At 40.8% G+C, this 19,857-nt stretch overlaps 1 protein-coding gene across 4 annotated transcripts in view; it reads right to left on the bottom strand.

The window, feature by feature from the left end:
- The window catches only part of trrap (transformation/transcription domain-associated protein), a 227,557-nt gene that overhangs the window by 141,935 nt on the left and 65,765 nt on the right, over positions 1-19,857 (bottom strand). For all 4 annotated transcript variants that reach the window (XM_051933670.1, XM_051933671.1, XM_051933672.1 and 1 more), the window contains exon 21: positions 18,108-18,308. In XM_051933670.1, coding sequence (XP_051789630.1) covers positions 18,108-18,308 — 201 coding nt within the window. The remainder of the gene's footprint in view (positions 1-18,107; positions 18,309-19,857) is intronic.

Here is a 19,857-nt window from a genome sequence, read left to right as displayed (position 1 = left end):
CCAACTGAGGAAGCATGTACCAGAAATGAAAAGACCCATTGTCCGCAGAAACCCGCGAAGCAGCGAAAAATCCGCGATATATATTTAAATATGCTTACATATAAAATCCGCGATGGAGTGAAGCCGCGAAAGGCGAAGCGCGATATAGCGAGGGATCACTGTATTCAGACGCTGCTCAGATACTTTTGATAAATACATTTAAGTATGTACAAAGTGTATTCAAAAGAGACATTACATTCTTATTTATTTTTATGTTCTGCAGTGTTAAGACTTTTACACCTTGAGCTACCAACACGCATTTAGTAACACAAATAACACCTGAAGCAACTAAAAACTTTCTTTTTTTTTGTTGCAGTATACCAAGTTTAGCCTCTCAGTATGCACAGCACGTGTTCCCGGTTCATCCTGGGATCTGGCAGGCTGGGCTTCTTGGCTCACTAGAGCAGTGCTGGGACCGTGCTCACCGCTGATCGCTGCACCATTACTAACGTTTGCTCATGTTTCCCTTAAAATCGGCAGATGTGTTTGTCAGGAAGCCTTTCTAGGGGATTTTATTTTCACCAAACATCTCTGAGGCTTGACCTTAAAATGTGAAAAGGATTTCAGAGGGCCCTCGGGATCAAACTGCTTCTAAAGCCGTGAGAGCAACGTGTAGCCAGCCAAGAGATCATCGGCGCAACCGGGACAAGATTGAGCGCCGAAGTGTCCTTCAGGAGCGGGCAGGAGAATGCGAGCTCGGGAGGCATTTATTATAAATAACAAACAAGTCCATCTTGCTGTCATTACCGACGGAGACAAAAAGATGCGGATGACATTAGTGGCAGAGAATACGTGCGCGAGCGTATTGAAACGCCGCTGCGAGACAGAGGAATGCAATTAAGACTCTTCTGCAAAAACACGCCGGCCGCAAAAATTACAAAACACATGCCCCAAGCTCTCCGAAAAAAAAAATGGTATAATTTGAGATTTATTTGGAGAAGACACTTTGCTTTTTCAGCGTATGTAACATGCAGGTGCAAGGCACTCTAGCAAATCTAAGCAGCTGCTCATTCTTGACCTACATCTGAATTGTCAAAAAGAAAATCATTTAAAGTCAAGAAGCAATTTTGATTATGTCCCATACCTCTAAAGAAAAGAAAAAACACATAAAGGTATGAAAAGGAAGCACAAGCACAACCTAAGAGCAAACCAAAAGGGCAGCTGGCAAGACGGGACTCAGCGTTATACTAAGCTGGCTGTGACTTCTGTATTAGACAGCAGCAGCCAAACCGAAGGAATGGAGCAGAGCATTAATAGGCTTTCTAAGACCGCTAACCTGCAAAGGTGGGCTCCACAATAAAGCTCTACTAAACATCCAGATGTGGCACTGCACATTAATGAGCTCCGAACAGCAGTGATGAGCGAACCCCACTGAATTCACTTGGCCTTGAGGCGGGCGAAGACGTTGAAAGGAACATCTCTCTCTATATATAAAGTCCAACAGCTGTCAGTCTGTTTTTCAAAAGAGAACTACTTCACAGATTTAGATCGGGTTTTTTGCTGTCATTTGCTTGAACATTCCGGTTGATTTTGCCTGTGTTATCTCTATAAAATCCAACGTCTGTCTGTCTGTCTGTCTGTCTGCCTGCTTTTCACAAGAGAACTGCTTAACGAATTTAGATCGGGTTTTATTCTATAATTTGCTTCAACATTCCAGTTTATTTTGCAACTTCTCTCATCGTGCTTAGTATTAAGAGTTCAGTTGTGGCACAGATTTATTTGCACAAATCCAAGAGACAAGCTGCGGACCGAGGGGAGGGAAGCCAGGGCGGGGCCTCAGGAGTCGAGAGCCGGGGCGGGGCCTCAGGAGTCGGGAGCCGGGCCTCAGGAGTCGGGAGCCGGGGAGGGGCCATCCTCAGTCACGCGCCAGCCTCCGTTCGAGTCGCTCTACCTCTCGGCATGTGTTGGGAGTGTATCTTGCATCCGCTTAGCTAGCGAAACCTGTTTGTTAAGCGTCCCTGAAGGCTAAGGAAGTGTCTGCCGACTATGCTGGACTGATTACTGCAGACAAAAATGAGATCTGAGCAGTGAGGCAGTAGTGCCGACCACTGCACCACCGTGACCCCTAAAATAAAATTATGCTCCAACTCCTTTATCTCACTCTGCATTTCTCAAGCTTCTAATATATATGGCTAACACACACCCACCCCCACACCCCCATCCAGCCTGTGATACTAAGATCAGAATTATATACTTGGTAGGGCTGTCCCTAACATTACCCAATCTGCGCTACGAACATTACATACTTAATCTAGCAGTGAAGACACAATATACAGTGAATCTAAGCAGGACAACAACATATTCTCAGTAAAGTCAGCTAATGTTGTGTTTCCCAACCTTTCTGGTGTCGCAACTCACTTTTTCTTCCATGCGAGTGTCTTCATGACCCACCAAAGTGGGTGGAGGCGGTGTCTGACTTGGTGAATCAAGCATGATCGTCAGGGCAGCGTAAAAGTGGGCTTCCCCACTATGAATTGTTAGAGCATTGGGATTTGGCTGTTGGGTACCATGGTAAATGATGGTCAGGGAGTGTTAGCCCCTTGATGAATTGAGCCCAAAAATCTGAAATCCACCTTGGCAAATCTAGCATGGACATCAAAGTTTGTGGGGGAATCCAGCGAGATACAGTTACGACAATTAAAGACGTGACCCACCACGACCCAACTACCATTATAAGGAATAGAAACTTGCAACCCAAAAGTGGGGTACAACCTAGTGCTTGGGAAAAAAAATGAAAAAATAATGAACCCCTCAAACGAAAACACTTTGTGTTTTCCCTCCACATATGCAGGGAGAAAATCCGTCTGGCATACCAATCAGGTGGTGACAACAAGCATTGTATACAATGTTAGCCGTCTCCTGCAGCTCTGCCCGCATAGTAGCGAAACAGGTCAGTGAGGAGGGCACTGCCCGGCTCCCTACCCCCAACGTCACAGTTCCCCTCCCCTTAGCCCGCCGCCTCTGTCTCGGATTAGCGTGAATGTATCACTCCTGCAAGCAAACTATGATTCTTAGCGCAACAAAATCAACTGAAATGTTCAAGCAAATTATAGAAAAAAACCCGATCAAAATCCATTAAGTAGCTCTCTCGTTCGCTGGCTAAACGGATGTAAGGTAGACGCCCTGAGGCTGGTGTGTATGTGAGGAGGTCCTGCCCACCTCCCCTCAGCCCTCTGCTTCTCCCTCGGATTGGCGCAAATAAATCGGTACCGCAAGCGAACTATGATACTTAAACGCAATGAGAGAAGTCACAAAACCAACTGGAAGGTGCAAGCAAATTATAGAAAAAAAGAAAAAAAAAACGATCTAAATCTGTTAAGGAGTTCTCTCGTGAAAAAGCGAACAGACAGAGAGACAGACAGACCATCACACTTTGGATTATATATATTATTTACATTGAGCTATATGGCCGGCAGTTTATCGGCATGATGGAGGCCACTGTGCTCATTGGGACCTTCAAAGCAGCAGAAATTTTTCTGTAACCTTCTCCAGATTTGTGCCACAAGACAATCCTGTCTCTGAGGTCTACAGACAATTCCTTTGACTTCATGCTTGGTTTGTGCTCTGACATGAACTGTCAACTGTGGGACCTTCTATAGACAGGTGTGTGCCTTTCCAAATCATGTCCAGTCAACTGAATTTACCACCGGTGGACTCCAATGAAGCTGCAGAAACATCTCAAGGATGATCAGGGGAAACAGGATGCACCTGAGCTCAATTTTGAGCTTCATGGCAGAGGCTGTGAATACTTATGTACATGTGCTTTCTCAATTTTTTTATTTTTAATAAATTTGCAAAAATCTCAAGTAAACTTTTTTCACGTTGTCATTATGGGCTGTTGTGTGTAGAATTCTGAGGAAAAAAATTAATTTAATCCATTTTGGAATAAGGCTGTAACATAACAAAATGTGGAAAAAGTGACGCGCTGTGAATACTTTCCGGATGCACTGTGTGTGTGTGTGTGTATATATATATATATATATATATATATATATATATATATATATATATACTAGCCGTGTGCACACAACTTCGTTGTGCGTGTTAAAATTGTCTGTGAAGGGCTCCCTGTTTAAACACGGCTGCCAGTCGTGAACTGGGCCCTTCGTCGCACAGCATTATGATTTTTTATAAGGGAAACAAAATTACAAAACAAAACCCTTGGACATTGATTCAATAGGAACGGCCTACTCGGAATCATTGTCCGAATAGTAATTATGTGGTGGTGGAGGAGCATTTCTGCTTCTCTCTGTTCACAGTCCATCTCGTTTTCACGACGCTGTCGTTTCCTCTCACGATTTCTTCTCAACCTTTCTCCAATCTCGCAGGTTGCTTTGTGGCAATCCAAAGAGTAAGGAAGAACCCATGTTTCTTTCTTGAACTCCAAACACCGACTGATGGAAAATCACAGAAGTGTGTCCAACTTATATACTCTGACTGCCGACTCCAAGAAGCGGGTGAACATTCGATTTGGACGAAGTGCTGCCAACAACGGTGGATAGAAACAGAAAAAACCACAGTCTCGACAACGAAGCAGGTGTCGATGCCAGATCTAAACACAAAGCACGGTGTCAACACCAGATCTAAACACAAAGAGTGGTATCGACAGTGTTTGTAAAGAAAAGTAACAACCAAGGCAGTGTCAGGGGAACATGAATTCGCGGACAAACAAAGATCAAGAATCCAAATGAAGATTATATATAAAGATTAGTTAATTTAAAGCACAACAATTTGTTTAGTTTGAATGTCTGTGTTTTGAGGTGTGACAGGAGTACTACAGTCTTCAGTACTATAAGCCTGGAGGAGATTCTTAATGCAATGCCTATGTTTTAGCGGTCTCTCTACTGCCATCTAGTGCTTCTTCTTCTAATTCATTCACGGACAAACAAAGATCAAGATCCAAATGAAGATTATATATAGAGATATATATATTCATGGCATTCGTAGTCTGAATCACAATCTGATTGTATGGGTGGTTACCTACCAGGTAATGCTTGTGGTTGGTCAGCAAATCGGCTAACGTCTGAGGTTCGATTCCCGAGAGGGAGTGCAGTGAGTGTGTACGCCTGATGAGCCCAGAATTAGGGCAAAACACGTGTCGTGTACTCTGTGCATTATTTGACAGTAAAACTATTTCAACCATTCTATGATCTGCTTCTTGCAACTGAAAGAGGACACCGTGGCTGATGTTAGCCGACCTGCTGACCAACCACAAGCGTTACCTGGTAGGTAACCACCCATACAATCAGACTGTGATTCAGACTACGAATGCCATGAATGTAATATATATATATATATATATATATATATACAGTAATCCCTCACCTATCGCGGGGGTTACGTTCCAGAGCCCCCCGCGATAGGTGAAAATCCGCGAAGTAGCGACCTATATTTATTTTATTATTTATACATATTTTAAGGCTTTATAAACCCTTCCCACACTCTTATAAACCTTTCTCACTCTCTTGTTAACCTTTCCCACGCTCTTATAAACACTTCCTATGCTCTTAAACACTTTCTACATTCTTAAACACCACAGACCAACACTGCACACTGCCTGCACGCAGCGATCAGACGTCAATGTGTCTGCACTCGCTTTGTGAAGGGGGGCAGCTGAACTCACGCTGAGCAGAAATGGACTTTGTGCTGCTTCTGCCAAAATGCCTGCTTGTCGCTCTGCGCGAGGAGTGTGTGGGTGTGTGAGAGCTGAACGCACCTTCGCTCAAACCCCCCTCCCCGGAGGCGCAGTAAGCTCCTGCCACTTCGCATTGTCAAGGGGGTGGGGAGCTGAATGAACGCTAAGGAGAAGTGGACTTTGTGCTGGCTTTGTGCTGCTTGTCGCTCTGCGTGTCAATAATTTAAAAGCCTGTACAATCAGGCTTTTAGGTGTACATCACCTATTTTCCTGTCTCACTGTCTTGTCTTGCGTGAAGTTAAAATGTTTTATAATAGTGAGATGTTACTCATATCCTTAGCCCGACATCCACATATCATATGTGTTAACAAAGTGTGTTTTATAAGTTTACATGTGTTTAAAGCATGTGGGATGGGAATTTTAAGGCTTAAACTATAAAAATGTTTATTTATATGGTCTTTCTATATCGCGGATTTTCTCCTGTTGCTGATGGGTCTGGAACATAACTTCCGCGATAGGCGGGCAATCACTTGTATTTAAAAACCCGCGAAGTCGTGAATCCGCGAAAAGTGAACCGCGAAGTAGCGAGGGATTACTGTATATATATATATACATACAGTGGTGTGAAAAACTATTTGCCCCCTTCCTGATTTCTTATTCTTTTGCATGTTTGTCACACAAAATGTTTCTGATCATCAAACACATTTAACCATTAGTCAAATATAACACAAGTAAACACAAAATGCAGTTTTTAAATGATGGTTTTTATTATTTAGGGAGAAAAAAAATCCAAACCTACATGGCCCTGTGTGAAAAAGTAATTGCCCCCTTGTTAAAAAATAACCTAACTGTGGTGTATCACACCTGAGTTCAATTTCTGTAGCCACCCCCAGGCCTGATTACTGCCACACCTGTTTAAATCAAGAAATCACTCAAATGGGAGCTGCCTGACACAGAGAAGTAGACCAAAAGCACCTCAAAAGCTAGACATCATGCCAAGATCCAAAGAAATTCAGGAACAAATGAGAACAGAAGTAATTGAGATCTATCAGTCTGGTAAAGGTTATAAAGCCATTTCTAAAGCTTTGGGACTCCAGCGAACCACAGTAAGAGCCATTATCCACAAATGGCAAAAACACGGAACAGTGGTGAACCTTCCCAGGAGTGTCCGGCCGACCAAAATTACCCCAAGAGCGCAGAGACGACTCATCCGAGAGGTCACAAAAGACCCCAGGACAACGTCTAAAGAACTGCAGGCCTCACTTGCCTCAATTAAGGTCAGTGTTCACGACTCCATCATAAGAAAGAGACTGGGCAAAAAACGGCCTGCATGGCAGATTTCCAAGACGCAAACCACTGTTAAGCAAAAAGAACATTAGGGCTCGTCTCAATTTTGCTAAGAAACATCTCAATGATTGCCAAGACTTTTGGGAAAATACCTTGTGGACTGATGAGACAAAAGTTGAACTTTTTGGAAGGCAAATGTCCCGTTACATCTGGCGTAAAAGGAACACAGCATTTCAGAAAAAGAACATCATACCAACAGTAAAATATGGTGGTGGTAGTGTGATGGTCTGGGGTTGTTTTGCTGCTTCAGGACCTGGAAGGCTTGCTGTGATAGATGGAACCATGAATTCTACTGTCTACCAAAAAATCCTGAAGGAGAATGTCCGGCCATCTGTTCGTCAACTCAAGCTGAAGCGATCTTGGGTACTGCAACAGGACAATGACCCAAAACACACCAGCAAATCCACCTCTGAATGGCTGAAGAAAAACAAAATGAAGACTTTGGAGTGGCCTAGTCAAAGTCCTGACCTGAATCCAATTGCGATGCTATGGCATGACCTTAAAAAGGCGGTTCATGCTAGAAAACCCTCAAATAAAGCTGAATTACAACAATTTTGCAAAGATGAGTGGGCCAAAATTCCTCCAGAGCGCTGTAAAAGACTCATTGCAAGTTATTGCAAACGCTTGATTGCAGTTATTGCTGCTAAAGGTGGCCCAACCAGTTATTAGGTTCAGGGGGCAATTACTTTTTCACACAGGGCCATGTAGGTTTGGATTTTTTTTTTCTCCCTAAATAATAAAAACCACCATTTACAAACTGCATTTTGTGTTTACTTGTGTTATATTTGACTAATGGTTAAATGTGTTTGATGATCAGAAACATTTTGTGTGACAAACATGCAAAAGAATAAGAAATCAGGAAGGGGGCAAATAGTTTTTCACACCACTGTGTATATATATATATATATATATATATATATATATATATATATATATATATATATATATATATATATATATATACACACACACACACATATGCTGTATATATTAAATATAGATATATATATATATATAGATATATATATATATATAACATATATACACATACATACTTATAACATATTGTATACACTACACATATATATATATATATATATATATATATACACACACACATTTACATACACATATACATAAAGTATTATATACAGTATATATATATGATGTATACACATATATACACACATACAGTACGTTCACGCAAACACACACACACATTATTATATTATATATATATATATATATATATATATATATATATATATATATACACACATACACACACACACACACACACACACAGAGAGAGAGATAACACAAGCCAATGGTAACACCAAAGTTGTACAGCAACAAAACATGAAAACATTTCTATGAAATAAATTTCTATGTCTGTTATCCAGTCGTACATGCAAAATTAGGGCATTTTTTGCTAAAATATTAGACCAGCTGCACTCATGAAACTCACGGGGCAACTGCTCATCGTTCCTATATTGGTGCTTCTTGGCGAACAATGAAGACTTCATGGGAGACTCCCACTCGTGTTGGTGTGTTGCAAGCAAGCATTCATTACATCACAGGGGACTGTCGTTTATTCGCTGGTGCTTTGCGGTGAACTATTGATTGATACTTCAAAGGGGGAAAGCTTGTGTGGTGGGGTTGAAGAAATCGTCCATGAAAGGAAATTACCGGCTCATCTATTACTCACACCCACCCATCAGTTTAAAAAAAATAAGAGGGAACAATGGCAGTAGTACCAATGTCTGACTGTATTATAATGTCATTTAGGAATGAGTTTGAATTGGTTGCTTAAAAAGAACCAATTTAAGGGTTTACAATGCCCCTATTCCAACCCCCCTCCCCCCTCCCTTCGTCCTGCCTGTTCTGGTCCTTTATCTAATTGTGTGGGGTCAGGGGGTTAGGTTTAGGGGTAGGGGTAGGGTTAGAAAAAGGGGAAACTATTTAACCATAATAGTAGTCAAGGCTGACAGGCTGAAAGATGGGGACAATAGGGTCACTTCAGGACCCTATCAGGACAAAACAGTAGTCAATGTAAAACAGAACAGCAGTCATCCAGTATGCTCAGTGTGCTTAATGTAAGGAAGAACTCTCACAGCAGAGTTTCAAATTTATTGCAGTGAATTGAGTGTTTTAGCAGAGACCAGGGAGCTGGGAATTACAATAATAATGGAAGTCAGGAAGTAATGAAAGCATGAACCACTGTTTCAGCATCCTTCTTGTTAAATAAAGAGCAAAAGGGAGCAATGTTTCAGAAATGGGAAAAAAAAGCAATTTTAGTTAACAAGTTTATGCGAGGCTCAATGAATCCAGTGATACACCAAGATTACAAACAGTGTGGTAAGCCTCAGTTAGATTTTGTAGCTCTTTCACATCTGAACGAGCTGCAGCCAATATTCTAAGGAGAGGGCTTGTCGATTGCCATTTTCAATTCATGTCATGGATTCTCACTGGGGCTGAGGCTCGGGAATGTTACTTGTTATTTGAGCCACCCCAATTGTTGCTTGGACCTTGTTGTAGTGACTTAGAAAACCCAAAGCACATAAATCCTAACAAGTTCCTGAAGCACATCCGATAACTGCCAGGCAGTAGAAGGGTGGATACTACCAAAACCTGGCAAGACACAAAAAAAGGGCTCTGCGTTCTGTTCTGTGTATTGATCTCCTTTTTTTGACACCCACTACGCGCTCAACCAACCTGGAAAGGGGTCTCTCTTTTTTACTGCCTTTCCCAAGGTTTCTTCCATTTTGTTTCCCTACAAGGGTTTTTTTTGGGAGTTTTTCCTTGTCTTCTTAGAAAGTCAAAGCTGGGCAGGCTGTCAAAAGGCAGGGCCTGTTAAAGCCCATTGCGGCACTTCTTGTGTGATTTTGGGCTATACAAAAATAAATTGTATTGTAGACTATTTATAAAAAATTTGGGATTGGTCTCCCCTTGACTTTCTCGTATACTCAGATATGGGGATGGATATTTGAGGAGACAATGATTATATTTTTTTATTATGTAAATTAAAGAACCATGACCAACAAACCAAATCAAATCAAATAAATAATACATTGAAAAATTATTATAAAAGTAAAAGTTTTGAGCTAGTGGAAATAGCTCAAAAGTTGATAGAAATCTACGTTTTGTACCTAATACATGCGAGCAAAATGTGGTTGGTCTAACTGAAAGCGTACTCAGGTTATCGTGTTTATTTACATACACACACACACACACACACACACACACAGACAATCTCAAAAATGGTATTTTTGGACTCAGGGAGGTCTAAAACGTCGAGATTCATCAAACTGTCGAAATCAAATTTTTGGATGATTACAATACTTTCCATATGAGAAAGTAAATCGGAATCAGGGAGGTCGGAAATGTCAAGATTCATCAAAATGTTGAAATCGAATTGTTGGACGATTACAATACTCTCCCTGAGTCTGATTTACTTTCTCGTAGGGAGGTCTAAAACGTCCAGATTCATCAAAATCTCGACATCGAATCTTTGGACGATTACAATACTTTCCCTATACTTTGTATACAACAAAGTCAGGGAGGTCTAAAATGTCGAGATTCATCAAAATCGAATTTTTGGACGATTACAACACTTTCCCCACAAGAAAGTAAATCAGACTCGGGGAGGTCTAAAACGTAGAGATTCATCAAACTGTCGAAATCAAATTTTTGGATGATTACAATACTTTCCATATGAGAAAGTAAATCGGAATCAGGGAGGTCGGAAATGTCAAGATTCATCAAAATGTTGAAATCGAATTGTTGGACAATTACAATACTCTCCCTGAGTCTGATTTACTTTCTCATAGGGAGGTCTAAAACGTCGAGATTCATCAAAATCTCAAAATTGAATTTTTGGACGATTACAACACTTTCCCCACAAGAAAGTAAATCAGACTCTGGGAGGTCTAAAACGTAGAGATTCATCAAAATCTCGACATCAAAATCTTTGGACGATTACAACATTTTCCCTACGAGAAAGTAAATCAGACTTGCGTCAAGATTCATCAAAATGTCGAAATCGAATTTTTGGACAATTACAATACTTTCCCTATGAGAAAGTAAATCAGGGAGTCAGGGAGGTCTAAAACATCGAGATTCATTAAAATCTTGAGGTCAAAATTTTGGATGATTACAATACTTTTTCTATACTTTGTATACAAGAAAGTAATAAAAAGATTTATTCTTAATGAAAATGCTCAGACATAAAACAAAGCTCCATTGAGTACAAAGACATAAAGAACCTGCCCTAAGCAATACAACAATCCCAAGCAAACAAAGTCCCAAAACAGAATCCAAGCTGTTGTCAAAACCTGAGCAAAGGTTTGAAAATGCAGGCAATCAGAAAGCATAAGAAAAGACACAAAGTAAACTCATCACTCCTGGGCACCGCCAGGAACTGTGGGAGACCCTCTGGATTTATAGGGCAGAAGGCAGTTAATGGCAGTGATTGGCAGCTGGTCCCGCCTCTTGGGGGACCACCCACAAAACATGTGTTTCATAACACAAGCAACTTGTATACATAGAAAAAATAAATAAATAAAGACATACAAAAACAGCATAAACAGGGATCAAAAATGAACAAAAGAGACATCAAACATAAATTTGAACGAAAGCCAGGAGAGGAACGCAGGCTGAGGCACAACACTCGCGCTTGTCCTGCTTTAAAGGTGAATTAACTCGAAACCTTCACATTTTTTAGCAGACTGTAACAAATTCCATTCTATATTTCAGCACCATGTTTCCTCCATATTCCTTTAATTACGCCATGTCACCTAATCTGTGCTGCTAAGGAACATCTCCACAGCACGATTCTGCTGCCAACAGGCTTCACTGTAGGAACAGCATTTGTGTCAGGAATTAGGCTTTGAATTTTGTCCAACAGGCTCAATCTGGATCTCATCTTACGGCAAAACCTTTGCTGGAAAGCACGAGAGGGAAGTTTTTGGGAAAACATTTAATATTCAAAAGTTCTCTGCTTGACCAGACGCAGGATTTGGCCAAGAGGAGAGTTATCTACAAAAGCAAGCATGTTTGGGTAAATTGGCGATCCCGAGATGAACTGGTGCAGGCCAGATGCAGCCCTCCTGTGACCCCGAGACTAGAGTAAGCAAGTTTGAGCGAGCCTGTTTGCAATAAAAATGCAGATTGGAAGAAGATGTGTAACTATCTTTAGTATCCCAGCAACATCGGAAAATTTAATAGGTCTGAAAACCTCAAGGTACTGCATTCAATACGACAGCTAGACCGATTTTTCTCTCTGTCTTATATCCTCACTATGTATTGCGATGTGCAAGTCGCTGCCTGGCACCCAAAAGACGAGGCCGAGTCTAAGGATTTCAGGACAATCAGCTTTATTCAACTTCAAGCAGGAAGAGCAAGATTATTTATTGCAGCGGGAGATACCACCCTACTACACACAGGTGCAGCAAACGGGAAGGGCTTGGACCAGGTCAGGGGCCTAGTTATAGTGTTCTCCGCAAAAGCCTTCGGATGACAGATGGATTGCGCCGGGAGGTGGTGAGCTTGCCGTCGTTTCTGTGGGGCTGCGAACCCACAAGGTACTGCAAACCGGCGGTTGCCTTGACGACAGACAAGCACCCCTCAACAGACGCGTCGATCGCATTTCGGTGTGTCATCCCATCGGGGAGGGTCTCAAAAGTGTTCCAGTAATCTCACAGTATAATGATCTACTGACATGCACATGCACACTTGTACAGACAAAGACAATGCGCGCGCACACACACACACACACACACACACTATTATCCACTAGATTCCAATAAACAGAATGGAAAATAATGTTGTGCTCTCAGGCACCATCCTTGCATGGTTCAGTTCATATCGTTGAAGTCAATTTCAGAAATGTGCTTGCAGTACTCCATCTTTATATTCAGAAGTTAAATATGGTGCCATGCAGGGCTCAGTACTCAGACCCTTACGGTATTCAATTCACAAGTTCTGTTGGAAACTGTCGCTATAAGGCAAAGGAGTCATGTTGTATTCGTACAGTCATGTGGAAAAAGTAAGTACACCCCATGGACACTTGACTTTTTGAAAACACTTGAACAGGCAAACCGTAGATCTTCATACAAATGGTTCCTACAAATAAAAGGTGCATGCAAACAGTATGTCTTCATATAAATAGTTCTTACACATAAAGATAATGTACTTGAATAAAAACCTTTTCAATCAATTATTTAACAAAAACATCGATGAATGTAATGATCTGCTAGGGAACAAGAAAGTCCACTCATGGCCCTCATGGCCTCAGAAGCTGGTATTGCCTCCTAGAGCAGAAATGACTTCTTGTAGGAGTTTTGCAGAACTGCCCACCAGGCTCTGACATCGACTCGGTGACATTTGTGACCTCCCTTCCAGGCAAAATTCCTTCAGTTGCGAGAAGTTTGTGGGTTTTCTTACACGTCTTGCCCATTTAATATCCCACCAACAACATTTTAATTGGATTTCAAATCAGGGCTTTGAGCAGGCCCGTCAATAACCCTCCATTTCTTCTTTTGGAGCCATTTCCCACTGCACGCCCAACCAACCTGGAAAGGAGTCTCTCTTTTTGAACTGCCTTTCCCACCCTGCAAGGGTTTTTTTGGGAGTTTTTCCCTTGTCTTCATAGAGAGTCAAGGCTGGGGGGCTGTCAAGATGCAGGACCTGTTAAAGCCCATTGTGGCACTTCTTGTGTGTGATTTTGGGCTACACAAAAATAAATTGTATCGTATTGTATTGTATTTCCCTGGTGTATTAGCTAGTGTGCTTTGGCTCATTATCACATTGAAAGGTCAATTTCTGGTTCAACTTCAACTCTGAGACAGATGGCCTCACATTCTCCTCAAGCATACTTTCATATGATGCAGATTGCATAGTTACCTCAATGAGTGTAAGCTGCCCCGGCCCTGAGGCAGCAAAGCAAGCCCAAAATAAGAACATTTCCAACATCATACTTCCAAGCTGGTATGAGGTTCTTCTGCTGAAATGTTGTCAAACATGTCTGCTGTCACTGTGGCCAAAGAACTCTGTCTTTGACTTATCTGCTCCAGAAGGCCTGGTCTTTGCCTAGATGTGCAATGGCAAACTATTGTCTTGCTCTAATGTTCTTTTTAGGCAGCAAAGGCTTCTTCCTGGCACACCTCCCACGCAGGTCTCATTTGTGTAATCTCTTTCCGACTGTAGATGCATGCACTTTGACACCAATTTTTGCAAGAGTTATCTGCAGATCCCATAATCCCGTATTCTATGGTTCTTAGAGACATTTTTTTTAGTATCATACTTTTAGGCCTGAGTTATCTAGGCTGTCCAGTCCTGAACAAACCAGAAGTCATCTGAAATCTACACTCTACGTTCAAATACGATTCACTCGAAAGAGGCCCTGAATATTCTATTGTAACTCTCGTTAGTATGAAGCAATCCGAACACAAAAAATGTGCGCTATACCTTGACGTATGTGTAATTGAGTGCATTGCATGCAAGGCTGGAATTGGTTTCCGTTTTCTGCCAGACACATTTCGAAAACGGCTCTCCATGTTCCTGAACATATCTGCAAGCGTCTCGGGGTGAAGGAATAGCAGCAATTTCACATTGGATGTTTTCCTTCAGATTTTCCACAGTGTGAGGCTTGTTTCCGATAAGACTTTTCCTTTGAGCAGACCCCAAAGGAATAAGTCTGGTGGTGTCAGATCCGGTGACCGTGGTGACCAAAGCCCCTTTGAAGTTACCCTGTTGCCAAAGGAGGACTCAGTTTCTGCCATGCTCCTTGCCGATGTGTGACACGTTTCTCCATCTTGCTGGCAGTCACCTTCTGTTAACTCACGTTCATCCAATTGATTCTGACATCACTTAAACGAGGCTCGCACCTTGAAGACACGCTGCTCGATACTGTACACCACCATCCTGATGAGAAGTCGAGTGACTGAGTGAAGGGGTACGGGCGGTATGTACCCAGAAGTTGCAGACGGAGGTTAAATGTCGTGATGGCTGTCCGGCGCCGACCTCATCGCTCCGATGCAGGGGTATCCCGTCTTGTTCGAAGCTTCATATACGGAGGAGCACATTGCATATTGTTTCCTCCAAATTGCGTTGTCCTAGTGAGAGTTATTACAGAATATTCGGGGCCTCTTTCAAGTGAATCTCCCTGTAGATTACCCTCCTTACAGAAGAATGATTGACTTCATATTACATGGCAAGCTTTGGATGTCCCTTGCCAAGTCTGTTTTTTGCCTGTTCAGACAATATTGAAAAAGTCGCTGTTTTCTATGTGGTGTACGTACCTTTTCACATGACCATATGTAGACAATATTTAGACCATATCCCGCTACTGACACTGTGTGACCCTAATCCTCTTAGATCTGAGTGCCGCATTTGAAATAATTGATCACAATATTCTTAGAAATTGCCTTAGTAAATGGGTGGGCTTCTCTGGCAGGGTCTTAATACCTGGTAGGTAGAAAATTCTTTCTTAGTTGTGGTAATTATACTTCAAAGACACATGATATTCTAAATGGTGTTCCACAAGGCTCTATCCTGGGTCCGCTGCTCTTTTCGATTTACATGCTTCCGTTAGGTCAGATTATCTTGGGGCATAACGTGAGCTACCACAGCTATCCTGATGACAAACAACTGTATTTATCAATAGCGCCTGATGACTACGACACTCTTGATTCACTGACTCAAATGTCTTGCTCGTGTTTCTGAGTGGATGAGTAGTAATTTTCTCAAACTTAATAAGGAGAAAACAGACATTTTAGCGATTGGCTATAATTGGAAATAAACTTGTTGCATTAGGATTAAAAGTGAAGATGGAGGTAAAGAATTTAGGGGTAACTATTGACTCTGAGCTGAATTTTAAATCACATATTAATCAGATTACTAGGACAGCATTTTTTCACTTAAGAAATATAGCAAAAGTTAGATCTCTTATTACATTGCAAAATGCTGAGAAATGAGTTCACGCTTTTGTTTTCAGTCGGTTAGATTACTGTAACGCACTCCTGTCAGGACCACCCAAATAAAGACATCAATCGATTGCAATGAGTGCAGAATGCAGCTGCTAGAATCTTAACTCAGAAATGAAAATCCGAGCACATCTCTCCAGTTCTGATGTCACTACACTGGTTACCTGTGTCATTTAGAATTGACTTTAAAATACTGATGATGGTTTACAAAGTCTTCAATCATCTCGCTCCATCTTATATTTCAGAATGTCTTATACCTTACACTCCAAATCGTAACCTTAGATCTTCAAATGAGGGTCTACTTAGAATTCCGAGAGATAAACTTAAAAGAAGTGGTGAGGTTCCTTCTGCTGTTATGCACCTCAAATCTGGAATAGCTGACTGATAGAAATTCGCCAGGCTAATATGGTGGAGCACTTTAAAAAACACATTACTTTAACATGGCTTTCTCATAGCTTCATTTTACTTCAATCCTGATATTCTGTATATGCATTTAATTATCAATATCATTCATGATGGCTCCAAAATCCATACTAACCCCTACTTTCTCTGCTGTTCTTTTTCCAGTTTTCTGTGCTGGTGATCTGCGCCCCCTCCACCTGATCAAAGCACCGTGATGTCCCTGCACAGATGGATTAAAGGCCAGAGGTCCACATGACCGTCATCATCAAGTTCTTCCATGTGAACCCTGAATACCAGGAGAACTGATTGAGGTCATTTATGTTAGGTAGAATGCCTAGAGGGGGCTGGGTGGTCTCATGGCCTCGGGACCCTAGCAGATTTTTTTGTTTTGTTTTGTTTTTTCTGTCCTTCCTGGCCATCGGACCTTACTTTTATTCTATGTTAATTAGTGCTCCCTAATTCTATTTTCTTATTTATTTTGCCTTTTTATTCTTTCTTCATCCTGTACATTGGACCTTACTTTTATCCTATGTTAATTATTTTAATTCTTATTTTGTCTTTTTTTTTCTTTCTTCATCACGTAAAGCACTTTGAGCTACATTATTTGTATGAAAATGTGCTATATAAATAGATGTTGTTGTTGTATGCTGCAACTGGGAAAACAAAGGAAATAAACCAATTAGAGAGTCTTTACTCTGCTGAGCAGCGCCAAAAGAGCCAAATTTAATCCATCATGTAAAACAGTAATTGAACCTTCCAAGAGGGCTGAATACTTTTTATAGGCACTCTAGCCAGTTCTCCTGCACCTACTGACTAACCATCTCTTGGTTAATTTTGAAGGAACATTAAATAAAACAAAAAAAAAAGACGTATAATCCCATGCATGACTTCACATAAACATACACACGCATCCCCCCTCTTATCTCACTGCAGTATCTGTTTTAAAAGCACATGTGGCTGAATTTTATTTTTATTTATTTATTTTTTTAATTTCAACACTGTAGGTTTTTTTTAGTCTTCTGTTGTGTTTACCAATGTGACCCCCAGCGGAAAATTCATTTAGGAGGGCATGAAATAAGAAATTTTATCGGTTGACTTGCTGCAGGCAGAAATCCAATCATTCACGTATTAGACAGTTAATATGAAATTATGTAGATAAAGTGACCTTTGAAGAGCCCCCGCTAGTGAATTCTGCACTGCTTTTTTTTTTTTTTTTATATAACCACCACCCCCCCCCACCACCCCCCTGTTTGGGAATCATCAGGTTCTTTACTTTAAGGCATCAGCCTATCGCCAAGTCAGGGTCTGAATGAGAAGACGAAGGCTTTGTTCAGCTCACTGGAGTGGAACCTCTCGCCCAGGAGCTGAAATGAGGAATTTCATATGTTCGAACTCTCAATCCTGTTCACAGAAACCACTTACAGTAAGATGCCTTACCACTTAAGCGGCTCTACCTGTCCTAGATCTAGCATGAAGTGGAATTACACACCCCGAAGTGAACAACAAAGGTGCTATAAAGGCTTGAAATAAAGGGGAGCAAATACTTCACCTTTCGGCCATTCGCTGCCTTAAGCATGCAGAGGACACCGATACCCAATAGGAAAGTTCATGAAGTGACAAGCTTCTTATAAAATAAATGTGCCAAAATAAAATGAGCTTCCCAAGATCCATGTTTTTAGCCCCTAAGACGAAAGACTCACCTTCTCCATGGGCAGCTGGACAGACGCCTTGCAGTCGGAGAATTCAATGGTTGTGCTGGGGCCTTGCACCTCAGTCATTACATACTGGAGTTTCTGCGATTCCTTCAGCATTTTGCGATTGCTGCCACCAAACTTGCCCAGCACACGGTATGCCACGTGAGAGATGGTGTCTGCCGGGTTCCTTAGTGTGCGCCACAGAGCCTGAGAAGAAACAAATCACCCACATTAGGACAATGGAGTGCAGTTCACACCTGCAGAAGCAGTGACAATCACGGGCATAACTTCACAACTTAAAGTGAGATCATTTAGCTTCATAAAACTGACCACAAGCTTCCAGAAGACACGGGCACTGTAAACATAACAAAAAAAAAATCACACATAATGTACACACCCACACGCTGCCAACACCAACTTCAGAAAAACAGGAAGGGCGTATTCTCATAATATAGTGCATCTGAATTGAAGATCCGCCTCTCCCCCTCATTCATTGGTCAAGAGTCCCGTCTTCAGTTTGAAAGTGCAGTATTATGGGAATGCGCCTTTCCTATTTATCTTGTATGCTGAGTTTTCCAGAAGCAAGTATCATTAAGATTTTAGCAAAAATTTAAACTGATTTGCAGGTTTTTAAACACACAAAAGGATAACAGACATGTGGATTATGAGATACCAGTTGTGTGACAATTTTTTTTTTTCTTTTCCAGGGACATTTTTTCCCCACATTGTTTGCCACTAGACAGAACACGTCACCATTAAATTACTATCAAATTTAGTTTTCTATCATTCTGCATGAAAGCATGAGATTAAAATTTTTTTTCTCATCCACCAATACAAGCTACATGGGGTAAGTTCCATATAAAAAAATCCATAATGTTTGGGTGGAGTATTCTTTTCGTCACGTTTTGATAAAAAACAAAGACAGAACAGGCTTCAACAAGGGCAAACACTGAACCCTACCAAACAGTTTTAAAAAGAAGAAAAATCTCAGTTTACTCATGTCACATAACCCACTGGCGGTTATGCAGTAAAGTGCGCACAATGTCCAAAACCACACCTGGAAAAGCAGTGTAATGCACAAACGTGAAGAACGTTCAAATGGGACCAAGCTTGTGAAATGAAGATACAACTCCATCATTCACTAGTCAAGAGTCTGAGCTTACTGGCCATCACCTCAAGACATTGGGTAAAGAACAGATTAAAAGAATAAAAAAAACACATTTCTGTGTGTGCATTTGTTTTAGGTTATTGCCTGGAAGGATAAAGGTCTTTCTGATGCCCACTTCTGTATATTGTAATTTAAATGGATTACATCATCAATGCATGCTAAGAAATCAGAACTGTCACCATCTCGGTCACCTTCTATTTGTTCACATTTCTGACACGCTCCTGCACAGTTGTTCAGCTAGGAGTTTCACATTATCACTACGATTCATAATAATGTCATTAGTATTCTAGACATTGCTTTGTTCCTTGATGTACTGTTATGATAGCTGTGCTATTCCTGCCACAAGAAAAACAAAATTACATAACACCGCACATATACACACATTATATAAATATAATATAATATATAGTATATATATATAGTATATATATAGTATATATATAATATATATATAGTATATATATAATATATATACATATATATAATATATATATATATAATATATATATATATATAATATATATATATATATATATATATATATATATATATATATATATATAGTATATATATATATACAGTGGTGTG

Source organism: Erpetoichthys calabaricus, chromosome 11 (genome assembly GCF_900747795.2).
Source record: "Erpetoichthys calabaricus chromosome 11, fErpCal1.3, whole genome shotgun sequence".
NCBI lineage: Eukaryota > Metazoa > Chordata > Cladistia > Polypteriformes > Polypteridae > Erpetoichthys > Erpetoichthys calabaricus.
This window is presented reverse-complemented; position numbering and strand designations above follow the sequence as displayed.